At 38.9% G+C, this 15,144-nt stretch overlaps 1 protein-coding gene across 3 annotated transcripts; it reads right to left on the bottom strand.

The window, feature by feature from the left end:
• Nucleotides 1-873: 873 nt before the first annotated feature.
• LOC135671286 (transcription factor TFIIIB component B''-like) lies at nt 874-14,515 on the bottom strand. 3 transcript variants are annotated; one of them, XM_065179332.1, is made up of 12 exons: nt 14,236-14,515; nt 13,972-14,049; nt 13,832-13,865; nt 11,727-11,777; nt 11,163-11,419; nt 10,106-10,553; nt 9,897-9,997; nt 9,769-9,812; nt 7,862-8,042; nt 3,369-3,513; nt 1,477-1,595; nt 874-1,384 (listed from the first exon to the last, which is right to left on the bottom strand). In XM_065179332.1, exons 4-12 carry the CDS (start codon nt 11,755-11,757, stop codon nt 1,187-1,189), a joined length of 1,524 nt encoding a protein of 507 aa, XP_065035404.1. In that variant the 5' UTR covers nt 11,758-11,777; nt 13,832-13,865; nt 13,972-14,049; nt 14,236-14,515; the 3' UTR covers nt 874-1,186. The 3 variants fall into 3 exon arrangements, with proteins under 3 accessions (XP_065035404.1, XP_065035405.1, XP_065035406.1); XM_065179333.1 differs by lacking the exon at nt 14,236-14,515 and having other exon boundaries at nt 13,972-14,184; XM_065179334.1 differs by lacking the exons at nt 13,832-13,865; nt 13,972-14,049.
• Nucleotides 14,516-15,144: the final 629 nt, after the last annotated feature.

The raw sequence follows: 15,144 nt of genomic DNA on the forward strand, positions 1-15,144 counted from the left end.
TGCACATCGATGTGGATCTTTTTCTTAGCCAATGAGAAGGCAGCTGTGGCAGAAGGGACCATGCGCCCCCCCACCCACCGATGGATCATTTCAGGCCTAAAACCTCAACGCAGACAAAGCGTTCGACCATACGTACCATGTCGCTGCAAAAGGGGAAAAAAAAGGAAAGAGGAAGTGGGATTCCTTATCAGCTTCTCAACTCATCCTGATCCCACCGGAGCAATTTGGTTTGGTATCTTCTAAAGTTGGTAAGCGTCGATCGATCGTTGATCAACGGTTCTGCTTCGTCACGCGTCCTCGGTAGATGGAAACCGTGATTGTTTTGCGTCTTCAACCAATATACTCGAGTTCCTCAACGTACTGCATGGCACCATTAATCGTCGTGATCGGATGGGGATCGCGTTTTGCAATGAAGTCAACATGACACGGCAATGACATCATCGCAACGTCATGGCGAGCCGCACAACATGATCGGTGACCTTTCTAAACATCCCCGGACGGAAGCCGCCGAGTCATCATCATCCTTCCTTCATCGAGAGAGCTGCAGGCCACTCGCTCTACATGTGGTTGGGACCAGCTACATGCGGGCGGGCGGGCGGGAGGTAGGGACTCCGAAGCGTGCTTTCAGCTCGCCACCAGAAACGGTCATCACTGGATTTGACCGATTCTGGAACAACAGGCTGAAGAAACCTTTTACCACCGGCAAAAGTGGTTGGGCGTCGTCTGACAAGCGTCGATAGTGAGAAACTCCGGGTTAGCATATCCGACCGATCGATCATCATCCCACAAGGGACGGCAGGAACGACATGTTGATTCTTTTTTCTTTTTTTTTTGTGCTTTATTTCGATTCTGAACAAATATAAGACGCATCCATACGGAGTTCCAAGGAGAAATGAGTATCTATCTCGATTAAATTTCCAACAAGCCTCTGGCACTGCAAAAGCAGCGCAAACCAGCTTTCACGTGGAAAGTAACTCCAGAGGCAAACATTTTGCTATCGTGGAAAGTTACGAATGTCCCCTTCACACATCACGAAACCCAAATCTCAACACACGATAACATCGAGAGAAATAAAATTATGATACAAGAAGATAATAAAATAGAGGAAGTCGTTAATCAATCATAATTGATACTCCGTGGGAAGGCAGGCAGGCAGGCAGAGGCAGGATAGGGGTCCAACCACGGTTCACATCTCCCAGCGAGTGTCTTTTTCTGTGTCTTGAGGGGAAGTAGCACCATCCCACTCGAACAGACCCTGATGCTCATCAAAATTCGAGGGACTATTGGCTTCACCTTTCGAATCATCCAACTCCTCAGGGCCCTCAACTTCATCTTCACAATCACTCTGCTGCTCTTGGTCACTCTGGACTCCGCTTGTTTCTTCCTGCTTCGACAACAGATTGATTCCGATAAATCACGTTAGAATCCTGGGTGACCAAGCAGATTTATCTCTAGAGAGAAATGTTCAAGGGATACCTCCTTTTTACCAACGCCATCCTGCAATGGATTCACCTGATCACCATCTGTCTCTCCGTTGGAAGTTGGCTTTGCCCTAATTTGGAGCTGCTTAATTACTTGCATAACGTGTGTACGATCTGCCAAAAATAATAATAATCAAGATTAAGCGTATCAAATTTCACATGCATTTTCACAATGGCTTAATTTATTTGTATATGATGACATCTCCAAAAATACATGAATAAATAAACCTGATGAAACAGATATAATCATTTCAGGCTTTATGTTTACCGTGCTTCCAAATTAATTAAAGAACATGATGATAGCAGAATAGCTACCTGGCATAGGACTATCAGTAAGAAGCTACTGCAAAGCCTCACACAGTTTCGGATAAAAGAGCAGGCTACTGATCAAACATAAGGTGCAACATATCAATCTGACGCCCTCCAAAAGGCACATTTCTGATGGTTTCTTTACCTCGATCAAGCTTCCATCCTCCTCATACATATTTGTGGCTAGTTGTGGCAATATGAAATTAGAATTACTGATCAAGTAAACATCAATTGAATCTCCTGAAAACTTCCTAGACATCTGAATTATTACTAGTATTATATCATTCGAGTTAATAATTAAATGATAGAATTACTGATCAAATAACATGATTTTAGTCGAGTCAAAGAGCTAGAGAACATTAGAATTATTAAACACGATTTTTTAATGTTATTTGATCAGTAATTCTATCATTTAATTATTAACTCGAATAATTAAATGGGAGTGAGGGATCCTACCACCGTATCTGGTGCTAAGTCATATCTTCTCCGACAACAGCATCAATTTATCTGTAATTCTAGAACTAAAATACCACAAATATGAAAGAGGGGGAATTTATATGTCAAGGTTAACGATGAATACTTTTGTTGAAAGAAAAAAAAAAATGTATCATGACGCATATGTGAGACTTACGATCACATCTCAACTGTATCTTGCATAATGTGTGGGCTATCTTCAAACGACTGCCATGAACCCCCACCACTAGGGTACGGTTTTGGATGGTCATGATGCACATTAATTGAAAAATACAACACAGTGATTTAAAACCCAGGTGAACTAATTATTTTATTATGAAGGTGAAAAATCTAGTGCAAGAGGCTCTCACAAATATCTATATCACAAAGGAAGGATCTTACCGTTGTGCTGATGTCAAAAAAATAGAAGAAAAGGTTCCTCATCCACTTAAAGGCCATCTCATGACATTGTGTTGCAGATGCTGCAACTCAAATATTTACAAGCATTTAGTTCTGTTATTCCATTCTACATCTCTTTTCCAGAGGAAGGAGGACCCAAAGACATTTGGACAAGCCAGTACTGGTTGGGTGTTTATCGGTTTAACCACAAACCAACACACAGACAAGCAACTTCACCGAATTGAATTTCGTACCAGGCTACTACCCAGTATTTTACTGGTATTGAGTTTACTAGCAGTAGGCCTACCACCCATGTCAGTGTCTTTCCCATCATTTTCCCCTTTTTTTCACCGAATTCCTCTCTTTTTTTCCTTCTCTACCAGCAACTCCTTTTCTCCCCATTTTTATTCAATTCTTCTTCAATTCATTCCTTTTTTGCATCAAATTTCTCAAATAGCTTGGATAGCTGATTTCTGCTTTCTGATGTCAAATTGCTGATCTTATTTAACAAATAGAATTTATACTCATTCAGATAAGTACAATAGATTGCTTCAATCAATCTAACATTTTATAGTATTGAAGAAATCTGTCATCATAGCAAAACCAGAACTTAAATTAAACATCAGGTGATAGATCAAGCTAAGAGAATTTGAGTGAGTAGCAAAAAGTCAGTCACATACTAAGAGAATTTAAAATTTTGGGAACAGCAAAAAATCAATTTCTTACCTTTGGAAGGACGAAGTAAAGCATCATGGACTTGCGAAGGATGTTTGCGATCTTCAATTTTGAATTTTAGTTTCACTTGATGGCGTGTGCGACTAGGGAACAGCTGCTGTATCATTGCAAAATCTGTTCCAAATTGGTGAATAGCCTACACATTCAATCAGCACACAGAATATTCGATCAGAAACACCTAATAGAATTAAAGCATACCACCAATAGTTCAGCAAAAAATTAAAGAACTACCCAATCGATTTTCCTGTCATTCTTGCACAAAAGATCAATATTGAGGAACATCAAGCAAGCTTTACATAGACCAAATTACCCTCACTGTGGGCACTGAATTCACTGGTCCCTTAGATCAAGTAATTAGGACCGGCTATTCAGTACTCGTACAGAGGAAACAGCAAGTCAAAAATGACTTCTGAGTTCCGATAATTCATATCTTTATTTTTTGAATTTTTTATATTTTTTATTCTGGAAAAATATTCTGACATACCCTTGTCAAATGGTTAAATATCTGTTTAATTCCCCTCAAATGTTTTTAAAATATCACGAACATCCTCGAGGTTAAATTCCTTAATATAATAATTAGAAAATAACATGTGTTTGTGTAATGATTATTCTACCGACTATCTACAATACAACCTATCAAACTTCCTCGTTTCTTGGTCGAGCACTCCTGCATCGACCCGAAGTCCCCCACTTTCAACTATTTTGATGAGAAGCCCGGCGGTCTTACGAAGTTCCTTGGACTCTGTCCTTCAACCTTGTCTCGGTATTTGGAGTTTGCATTTATAGTCTCCACCTCCTCGGCCCCTTCCCACGATCATGTGCTCTCCCTCCATAAGAGTAAAGGATCAATGACTCCGCGGAAGCCCCACCATCATGTTGCAGAGCACGTGTTGATTCTGTTCTCCATTGCATCCTTGATAGCAATGTTCGCTTACTCAACCTTGTCCCCTGACTTACCAAACTCCCTTAAACGAATATGAGCTCTGAAGCAATCCAACCCTCCAGCCCCTTCGATCATACCTCTATGTGATCAAAGTCCCCCGATGGGACTCACTAGTACTTGCACTCATAATTCCCCCTCGATGGAACACAACCCCCATATAGTGATGATCAAAGTTTTCATTTGATGCAAAATTCGATGCACGCACGGAAGACCCACATCTGTGGTACCATGGCATTCACTCCTTGAATCCATAGCTCTTCTTGTCATCGTGTTGTTCACCAATGTGGGGCTCCCAGTAGCTCCCAATCATATTTTTGTATGATCAAGTCCTTCGCGGAACTTCTCCTGTGTGTGTCGCATTCCTCAAACTATTCAATGAGAAGGTAAATCATAGTAGCCAACTCAATGCAAGGAATGAAAACATTTCGAATGCTTCAAAAGTGTGAGCAAAGAATAAGGCAAGTAACCAGCTCGATACATGGAATACAACCCTCGAGGAGACAAGTAAAGTCGAGTAACCTTTGTCTTCTCAACTCTTAAAAGAATGAGCAAAACCGAATACCTCAGTTCCCTTATTTATCCAACAGAGGAGCTATGCACATGTTCAAAGACCCTTCAAAGAAACTTAATAAAAGACAACAATTGTCAAATCCTCACCAATAGTGATCGATTCTACCGAGAGTAGACTATCCGCTTCATTTACCAACAAAATGTCAATTGAAAGCAAAAGTGATGCGAACCTATTTGGAGGCGACAACTAAATAGAAGAGAAATCAAATGGGCAAAAGACCTCAAAAGCTTCAAAGTCTGCGAGGCGATACACTTTAAAGTTCCAACAAACATCTACCTAGTTCAAGTAGCACGAGACGTTTAAGATATTATCGCATAACAAGGAATGTCTTTTCCTTTATCTATAGGATCTACACGAACCAACAAAGATCTACACAACTTGATCGACCCCACACCAAGTTAGAGTCATTGGCAAGTTGAAACAACGTGGTCGATTAAAGTTCGTCTACTCAACAACAACAGCAGAGAGCAATTAGGAGTCAAGAGATGCATTGCAACTGGAGTAGAAGATTGAAGATTCAGCAAAGGTAAGGAGATGCAACATCCGCAAAGGCTTCGACGAGGATGTTAAAAGAATAAGTGGGAAAGAATGTCACGAACAAATATGTGAATAGGGTGTTTGATGAAATACTTGTGTATACCCATGTCTTTTGATTTTGTTTATGCTTTGCACAGGGGCTTGCAATAGGCTTGGTAGGCTTATTTTGGTTGGCTTTTGTGATCGTTTTAGGCTTGTAAGTGCGGATTGTGTGCAGTCGACACGCAAAGGCAAAACTGCTTAGAAACAAGCCATTAAGCAACCATTTTGGAGATTTCTTGCTCCACAGAGTGGTGTGGAGTGTTAGCCAACACGGCACCCAAGAGCTACTCGGGTGGCACATAACTAGATGGGCCTTTAGGGAAGTGTCTAGGGCTGGTTCGCTATCTTATTCCATAGCAATGCCATGTGGGCACTTGTGGGGACTTTACTAATGATGCCCCTTTTAGCCCATTCACCCCCTCATTTATTAAGACTTGCAATTCGTAGTTCCTTTAAAGAAAGTCCTACCCTAACTGAAGTAGATAAAGAATCACCTTTTTCAATCTCTAGGCTAATTTGTTCTCAAGTAATACATTTTCTAACTCAAATTGTACTTCTAATGTAATTCTTGAAAAAAACATAAAAATAATATACTTCAAACCATGGTTTGAAATTTCGTACCGTACCAGAGTTTCGATGATCTCTCGGTACGGTACGGAACGGTATACCGCTCGGTATACCGAGCGGTATACCGAGTGATATATGTATATATATATATAATATATATATATTTTTTATTGGCCGACGTCGCATCGCCTCGGCGACGTCGCCTTTTCCTTCCCCACACGGGGCGACGTCGCCGAGGCGACGTTTATTTAAATTATATATATATATATATATATAGCGACGTCGCCGAAAAAGGCGACATCGTGTCGCCTCGGCGACGTCGCCGAAAAAGGCGACGTCATGTCACCGAAAAAGGCGACGTCATGTCGCCGAGAAAGGAGACGTCATGTCGCCTCGGCGACGTCGCCGAGAAAGGCGCTGCGTCGCCTCGGCGACGTCGCCGAGAAAGGAGACGTCGTGTCGCCTCGGTGACATCGCCGAGGCGACGCGACGTCGCCTCGATTTTATTTAAATTATTAATATATATTAATATATATTTATATATATATATTATTTTATTATTATTATTCGTTCCGCCTGGTAACGGGCGTTCCGCGTACCGATATCCCATCGGACCGGTACGTACCGCTCGTACCGGGCGGTACGGGTCGGTATGGCAAACCTTGCTTTAAACTACTCCATAAATAATATAGAAACACATATGAACATAAATCGCCTAATTCGGACCAGCTTATGGATCCATTGAACACAAGGTCTGACCGGCAGATGAGAGGAACAAAGAATGATCAGCCTATGAATCCATTAGACACAAGCCTAACCTTGATATGGAGGATGATTGACCAATTTGACTGGCAGATAAGAGGAACAAAAGAATAATAACAAAAAAAAGGAGAAAGGAAAAAAAAGAAAAGAAGATAGAAATAGAGACAGAGGGGAGGAAGAAAGCAGAGAGGGAAGAGGAAAAACTAGTCAATGGGGTCACCAAAAGCTACAATCTTGCATGTTGAACTTAAATAGAGGATATGAAGCTGTGTGTTAAAGAGAACATATGTTAGAGCTTATTACAAATTAGCTCATACAGAGTCATGAAATTAGTTCCTTAACTATGTTCTTTCTACTTATGAACTTCATAGATATATCAAGGTCACAAAATTTTCATTTTGCCTACTTTTTCTTATATTTTATATTTTGATATCTTTATTTTTGGAAAAAGCAAAATACAAATTGCATTCTTTAAGCTTTACACTATATAATAACTGTAGTAATTGAAGCAGTTGCCATATTTGTCTTTTACGTGCTGCAGTACATGCCATTAGCATGGAGGTCTTATGCCATGCCAACACAGTATGCATGCCAGTGTGATGAAAGGAGAAACAAATACAAAACCCAAGAAAAAGATAAATGAAATGAAGTTTCACTTACTGCACTACAACAGTATCCAGCATCCTCCAAATTTCAAAAGAGGAGCTAACTGTGACAGAGCCACTAAGGCATAAAGAAGCATGCAGTCATGTACTTCAGCAATAGAAAGGGTTTAATGGGGAATTAAACCCTCCATTTGGATGGCAGAATGCTATATTCAGAACAGATTGCTTGGTGCATAATGAATGAAATGAGAATCTACGGTAGTACACAAGAACTAAGAGTTGAACAAAAGAAAAGCAGAAAAACAAAGGCCACGGGTTAGAGAAATGCAAGCCAACCGGGTGAAATCTTGAGCTGGTTTGTCACTAGCAAGTTCAAAGAAACATGTGCTGCAGCATTCCTTTTTTCATATATTACATATAAACTAAAAAGAAACATGGTGTGACAAGATCAAAGTACCTCGTAGAACAACTTTGTTTCTGCTTTTGACCATCTACTAGTTTGTGGCCGGTTCATGTAAGAATGGTAATTCAATCTCTTGGGAGTTGATTGCACATTCTGATTTGCTTCTTCACCTGAATGATTCAGTTCTTGATCCTCTCCAAAAAGAATGTCCTCATTATTGGACAAAGAACTAGTACTGTTATATAAAAATTTTGATCAAATCATGGAACTTAGATATGGCATTTACGAAGAACTTCTTACAAGATGATGGATAATGAGATGGACATTAACCTATATATGTTTAAAAAGATATGCCCAGCCATTATAGATGTTACTAACCTTTTCCATAAAAATTTCATTTCCATCTTGTGTTTTCATGGTGTTTGTATCACAGCCCTTCTCATCAATAACTACTATAAAAATATTCAAATGTTTTCCTTTAATACTACATACCAGCCCCTATGATAAACATATGTTTGTCAAAAGAAAATATAAATGAACATTACCTTTTGATGTTTAAAGCAATTGAAACTATAATAATAAAAAATATACTATGCTTATCTTTAACAAAATAGGATCCTCAACTGAGCAGAAAAATATATAACTGTCCCTTTACCTCACTTCCTTCTCTTTTGCACTCACCTTTGTTTTCTCTTCACTTGCATCAACATGCCCCTATTATTTTCCCCTCTTCTTCCATATCTCATCCTCTCACGTGTAGGTTTGTTCTCATGCTCTTTTGTTGCATAGTGAGAGGCTACTTGTGGTAATCTATGGGTGTCAGATAGTGCACAACTATACATGAGCTTCAATACAGTGTTTGTCATGTGTAACTTAACTTAATTTTCCATATAGTCACTATCATAAACTTTGAGCTGGTGCATAAGTCCTATATATACATCCTTTTTAAGTATACAAATTTTCATCAGAAAATACACACAATTTATACATTTAGTACAGATCATAGATATGTACAACCATTCTGACTTGAAAATCCATGAGCAAGTCCAGGTTTTTTGAAGCCTAAAAATAGAGGATCCTAAAACCACAAAGAGAGATGCCCAAACAACCAAGGAGAAAAACCACAAAGGTATGTGCCACTCATGCACATGAATAAACAATCACAAAGACTAATATACCACAGTACTATTACAAGCTCCAATTAGAGCTCCAAGCATGCCCCACTGCATATCTTCAAACATAAATTCAAAGGTAAATCCAAGCAAGTTAATTTGTGGCACAATCTCAGGGAAGGCTCCTACTACAATGACATGCTAAAGGCCAAGTCAAAAGCACTTTTCTAAATGTTTCTCACTTCTACTTGCCACCACTCATTATTTTAAGGAGGCCCTTCATCCATCATTATCAAAGCCATTAGAGTCAATAACTAATTTACTTCGTCTTTCAAAGTATCTTCCTCCCACTATCATGTTTCTAGCGGCAATACTTCTATAAGTTTCTACCTGTCAAAGTATTTAGATTAAGAAAATATGATTTGGTGGATAAGAGAATTTTCAAAAGTTTTCTGTCTGTTTTTGAACCTTTATGTTGCAAACCTGATTATGACTGAAATGTATTGTCTGCATTTACATATTACTCAAGCCTAATTGATTACAGACCTCATATATCAGACAACAATACGCTTATTCACTGTCCATTTTTATAGTTGTCAAATTGATATATACCTTAGATTTCATTTATTCCATGACAATTAAACCGTCTATAATACAGCCAGAAAATGATTCACTCGCCAGGAAGGGTTTCAAAATACATAGTGCTACTGATTTAAAAAAGAATAAGAGAGTATGCTTATATCCTCTAGACGTCCGAGATCTGCGGCACGAGATCCCAATATATAAATAATCTAAAAACCCACAAAGTGAAACATTCTATTTTGCAACCTTGTGAGATATTTTTCGTACCTCTGACCTGAGAATAATTTACTCGTTGCCGCCGCTTCTTTACTCTGCAGAAAAACATTCAAAATAACATCAACATACAACAATACCAATTATAAGTGATAACATTCAAGCAGCCAAAAAAGACATACTGCTATACGCTCCTTAGCTTCTGCAAGCATTATTAGGTCTCTTATGCTAATCTGTCTCGGGTCAATCTCATCTTCAGGTGTTTGCAGTAAAACTTTGTTCACTAAACATTTCAAAGATAATGAATTATCGACTGAAGTTCATTCAGTTTCTTCCAACAGGTGCAGCATGAGTTTATGATAACATTACGTAAGACTGCAAGTTCATTTACCTTGCCTTCTCCTTCGCCTTGTGGCATGAGGAAACTTCTTTTTAGGTGAATTCTCTACAACAGAATCAGGTTTTTCAAAGGCTTTCTTACGCTTCGGAGTGGGTTTTTCGATTTCATTTGTCTGCCTCTTTGACTTTCTCTTGGTCCTCTTTGGCCTAGGCATATCTTCATCCCTATGACAATCATCACTTTGGCTGTTATCCATCTGAGAGACATTAAAGTTGTCAATATCACGTTCATCATTGCTTCCAACTTCAATTTGGTCAGTACTGCACTTGGCTATCCTCTTTCTCAGTTTCCTACATGGTTTATGAGCATCATCATCTTCATCATTTTCTGAAGTAGGCCTTCCTTCATGGATCCGCTGCTTAAGTTTTTGAACAATTTGGGATTGGGACTCGGTATGAATATCCTCCAAACCCTTTGGAAGTCTGATTTCTTCTCTATTCTGGGAATAAAGGTGACATACCTCATAAGATGTGATCAAATAAAAATTACCTTACATAATCAATCTAGGATAAGAGATACTACCAATTACTTGAGAGTAAGTTTAAATGTCATTGGCAACAACTTAAGGTTAGAAGTCTCAGTAAAATCTGTTTGCACTAAGGCCAAGTCATCAAGGAACAAATGAGTCAATGTCAGTGTCTGATTTAACAGAAGCATGATCCTCTAAGAAGTCTGTCTTTACAGTTGAAGGATCCTTATCAAAAGCGACAGTGTCGATAACACTATTACAAACAGCAGAACCAGTGCTTGTGATGTCTCTTAATCCAAGTCTGGGCATCAGATGAAATTAACCAGCAGATTGAATTCTATGATTCAACAGAAGTGTAAAGAAAAAAAGAGAAAATTCAATACAGACCAGAAAGTAGCAAAATTTGAACAATAATCCCACTTCAAGGAGGATTGCTACATACAAAGTTGTGGCTGGCTTGGAAGAAAATTAGTATTGAAAGTTTCAGCCTGAATTCCCTAATGCATCATAATAGCAAAAAGAATATCCATATAACAAGTTCTGCTGATAAAAGACAAGCGGACAAGAAACAAAGTTTACCTCTTCTCCCACCTCTCGGTGATCTATTTGAACACCTTCATTGCAGTCTGAGGTTATGATTGATGAATGCAAAGGATTGTCCACAGGTATATCGATCTTCGCTTGTACAGAAGAAGGGTTCGTTATCTCAGAAAAGGATCCCATGGGAGGAGGACCAGTAATGGAAGCATCAGGAAGAATAAAAGAAACAGATTTAGCAGTTCCCTTTATTGGTTGTGACTTGTTTCTAGGTTGGAACTTGCCTACTTGTCTGACATCTAGAAAGAAAAATAAGTTGATAACAAATCATCTCAAAGCATTCGTTAAAAGACAAAAGAGAAAGGAATAGAACATGTTGCCAAACAAAGCCTACAATTCAAAAAGTTATACGATGAAATGTCACATATAAGTATATGATCTAGTACACAATGCTTCGACAAGTTTAGAAATCCAGAAAAAAGAAATCTCTGACTGATCTTTGTACAAAAGAAAAAAGAATCCATTAATGACAAAGACATATGCATGAGAAAGATGTCATGAAAAATAATTTTAGCAGCAAAAATTCACTTCATATCATTGACTTACCAGGATCAGACTCAATAGTACACCAAGACATCCTGAGAAATCTTTTATAACCTGCAAAGGTTGGCACATTTAATTTTCAGTATAATCATGCAACCAGCACAAATTATACCCAAAAAGAAACACTCCAATATAACACACAGAAAGTTATTTAAATATAACAAGATAAGATTAAAACTTTCCAAGAAAAAAAATTAAAAAAAAAATAAATTCCCAAATGATGACCAATCAGTGGCTGCTGGGTTAAAATGTAACTACCTTAGTATGAGCTGAACATACCAAAATTGAGAAACTTTAGTAACATGTCCAAATGAGTTTAAACTAAATGTAACAATTCATAACAGCCACGCATATGTTCCCTAAAAAGGATCACTTAATAAGATCCATGCATCATAGTGCTTGCAATCTCTAAAAGAATATAAAGACGAGATAAAGTGGTGATAGAATACGATAGTACACTTTTCAGATGTGTAAATAATAACTTCAAGATGTACACTTTTCACAAGTTTAAACCAGTCAAATGGAAGATTCCCAATATGTCCATTGATTCTCAAAGGAGAACATAGCAGATCCAACTTATGCTAAATAAGCACAAAAAAGAAATGGGACATCAGAGCAAGACATGCCAAGGTTGCGTACAGACAAACAGTTCTCAATTCAATCATACTAGAAGAAAACACAGTAAAAATAAGTTCGAAAGAAGGCTCATATAGGTTGGTGGCACTCTGTTTTAGCATAAAAACATAATACACATCGATGGAGAACACATGTTCTGCTTCAACTTTACAGCAATGGATAACAAAAAAGAATGGTCCAATGCACAAGTTCTCGCCAATGGAAGTCTAGAGAGCGTCAAGGAATGCACAAGCAAAGAGGTGGTTTCCATGACTCGTAGCAAACTAGCAACCTTACCATGACACCAATGGATGACAACTGATCAAAACTTGGGAAACATTAAAACATGGAAAAAGTAAAACATGTATCACAATAACTAATGTACAATTTAGAATATCAACATATCCTGATAAGCAAGATCCCAATGATATCTTTTCCCTATTTGGTGAGCAGAGAATGCATGTCACTTAGTACTGCAAAGACTCCATTTTCGGTTAGAATAGCAACAAGTATTGATATTCAACGATTTGATTTTCTCATTTAAGTATAAAATTTCCGGAAAGGAAAAGTAAAACATTTTTAAAATAAAGAAAGGTAATCAAATACGAATAACCAGATGCAATTTCACATCCTCTGTGCAGATAGCTTTGCATGATGAAACTTCCAAGGAGATATGCCCTTTTTCTAATGAAAAGTTTCGACATTATAGATAATGGGGTACTTGCATAGGAGACTATATTTATTCTCGAAAGTATTTTTCTAGCGGACTGAGATGGACAATAAAGAAAAATCTCTCACAGCAACAATCCAGAGACGGGGGAAAAACAAAAATGAATCTCCTAGTACATGACATGTATTATGCAAACAAGTACATTTTGATCGAGCTGCTTTTGTCACTGGTCCTATTTATGTTACAGCTGCCACATATACATTGTAAAGAAAATATTATTTTAGACTTAGGATACATAATGATTTAAGTCTTTAGTAAAGTAAAAATAACTTGAGAATCGTGAAAGAGAGAAGGCATGAATAATATATATTTATCATATCAGACAAAAAAGGTGATTCTACTTATTATGATATGACCAGTATATAGACCTTTCTTTATAATCTTTTTTCGCATCAAGAAACTTCCTTAAATATCTTCAAGAAAGGAACAGAACACTTTTTACCTCCTTTTGGTCTAGGTTCCAAATCATAATTTACTTCCCTAATATAATAAATATTTAACTAAAATAAACTAAGATCAAAGTTGCACAGTAATGGAGGCACAAGTCGCTTTCATTCAACAAGACAGTGATTGTAAGAGACAATTACCTATTCATTCAGGGTTTGTATTTAAACATGTTCCAAACATACACTGTTATTGCTAAATTACCAAGTGAATAACAAAGGAGGCGGTAAGGAAGGGTGCCTGCTTAGCAAAGGTTATAACTAGACATATAAAGTAAAGCAAAATTGAAAATAATCTGCGAAAATGTAATATAACAAACCGATTAATCATCTCTCCCACGTAGCTTGTCCCATCTGGGATTAAAACAAAAACAATAGTTCAAAAAAAATTCAGAATACATGACAAAATTTGGACTTTTCATTGGCCAAACATCTGATGCAGATAACGCAAGAAAAACACCTTTTCTTTTTCAAGCATTTTTCAAGGATGATATTCCCACTTCAAAGCAAGCCACAATTTCTGTTCCGAAAGTTTCTCCTATGTCACAATTAAGTCAGGAAGCATAACAATCAATGATAAATAATTCAAACAAGAACATAGTCTGCAAGAAAATTCAGGTGGAGATCCACAAAACTAGATATTCGGCCGTAACTTCCTTAAATATAAACGCCATAAACCTTTTAAACCCTAGAAACCGGTGACAACAAGAGGCATAGAGCTTACAGCGTTCTCAAACAAGCAACACGTAGAGCAGCAGCAACCAGTGATTTAAAAAACGCGGGAGGCGCGAGCAGCGGGAGGGCTCGAGGGAGGCGCGAGCAGCGGGAAGGCTCGCGGGAGGGCTCGCAGGAGACGCGAGCAGCGGGAGGGCTCGCGGGAGGGCTCGCAGGAGGCGCGAGCAGCGAGAGGGCTCGCGGGAGGCGCGAGCAGCGGCAGCGAGCGACGAGATCGCGATCGGGATCGGGATCGAGAGCGGCAGCGGCAGCAGGTTAGTGTTGGGTTAGGGTTAGGGTTAGGGTTGGGTTATATCGGTTTAGTTGGTTCGATTGAACCAACTAACAACCGAACCAGGGCCGAACCAGACCTAAAATTCTGGTTCGATCGCCTTGGTTTACCTAGGCGCTCGCCCGAAGCGCCCAGCGCCTGGGCTCGGGCAAGCGCCTAGGCGGCGCCTATTTGAAGCGCGTCGCCTGGGACATTAGCGAGGCGATCGGGCCTCGCCTCGCCTCGCCCGAGCGCCGTTTGCAATCATTGGCAGCAACCGAAGAGGACGAAGAACGCAAGGAGGAACAAAGTCATAGCGATATCATCAATCTACGGTGGGGGCGTAGGAAGCTTAGGACAGGCGAGGGGCTCGTGTCTTAGACGATTCCACACTTGCTCAGTGTTACATAGAGCTTCATAACTCCTGAGTTACAGAGACAACATAAAAAGATGAATGCCAGATCTATTTTCTTATATTTTCATAAATTATTTGGGGTGCAAGAAAGGCCTCAACAATATAGATATGCAAGTCTCTTCCGCGCCAGGATGATTTAGAGGATACTGGTTCAGAACCATATCCTTAAGATGATTGAGTGGATAAAGAAACTCACGGGTCTAGGAATTGTCCTAGAGGATAGGTGACTCTCC

Source organism: Musa acuminata, unplaced genomic scaffold (assembly GCF_036884655.1).
Source record: "Musa acuminata AAA Group cultivar baxijiao unplaced genomic scaffold, Cavendish_Baxijiao_AAA HiC_scaffold_1138, whole genome shotgun sequence".
Lineage (NCBI taxonomy): Eukaryota > Viridiplantae > Streptophyta > Magnoliopsida > Zingiberales > Musaceae > Musa > Musa acuminata.

Excerpts from the sequence above, each read along its gene's own strand:
- LOC135671286 (XM_065179334.1), bottom strand. The coding sequence starts at position 11,757 with ATGTCTTGGTGTACTATTGAGTCTGATCCTG. Across the intron at positions 10,554-11,162 it reads ACCGAGAGGTGGGAGAAGAG|AATAGAGAAGAAATCAGACT; the intron begins GTAAACTTTGTT and ends CTTTATTCCCAG. Across the intron at positions 9,813-9,896 it reads AAGCTAAGGAGCGTATAGCA|AGTAAAGAAGCGGCGGCAAC; the intron begins GTATGTCTTTTT and ends GTTTTTCTGCAG.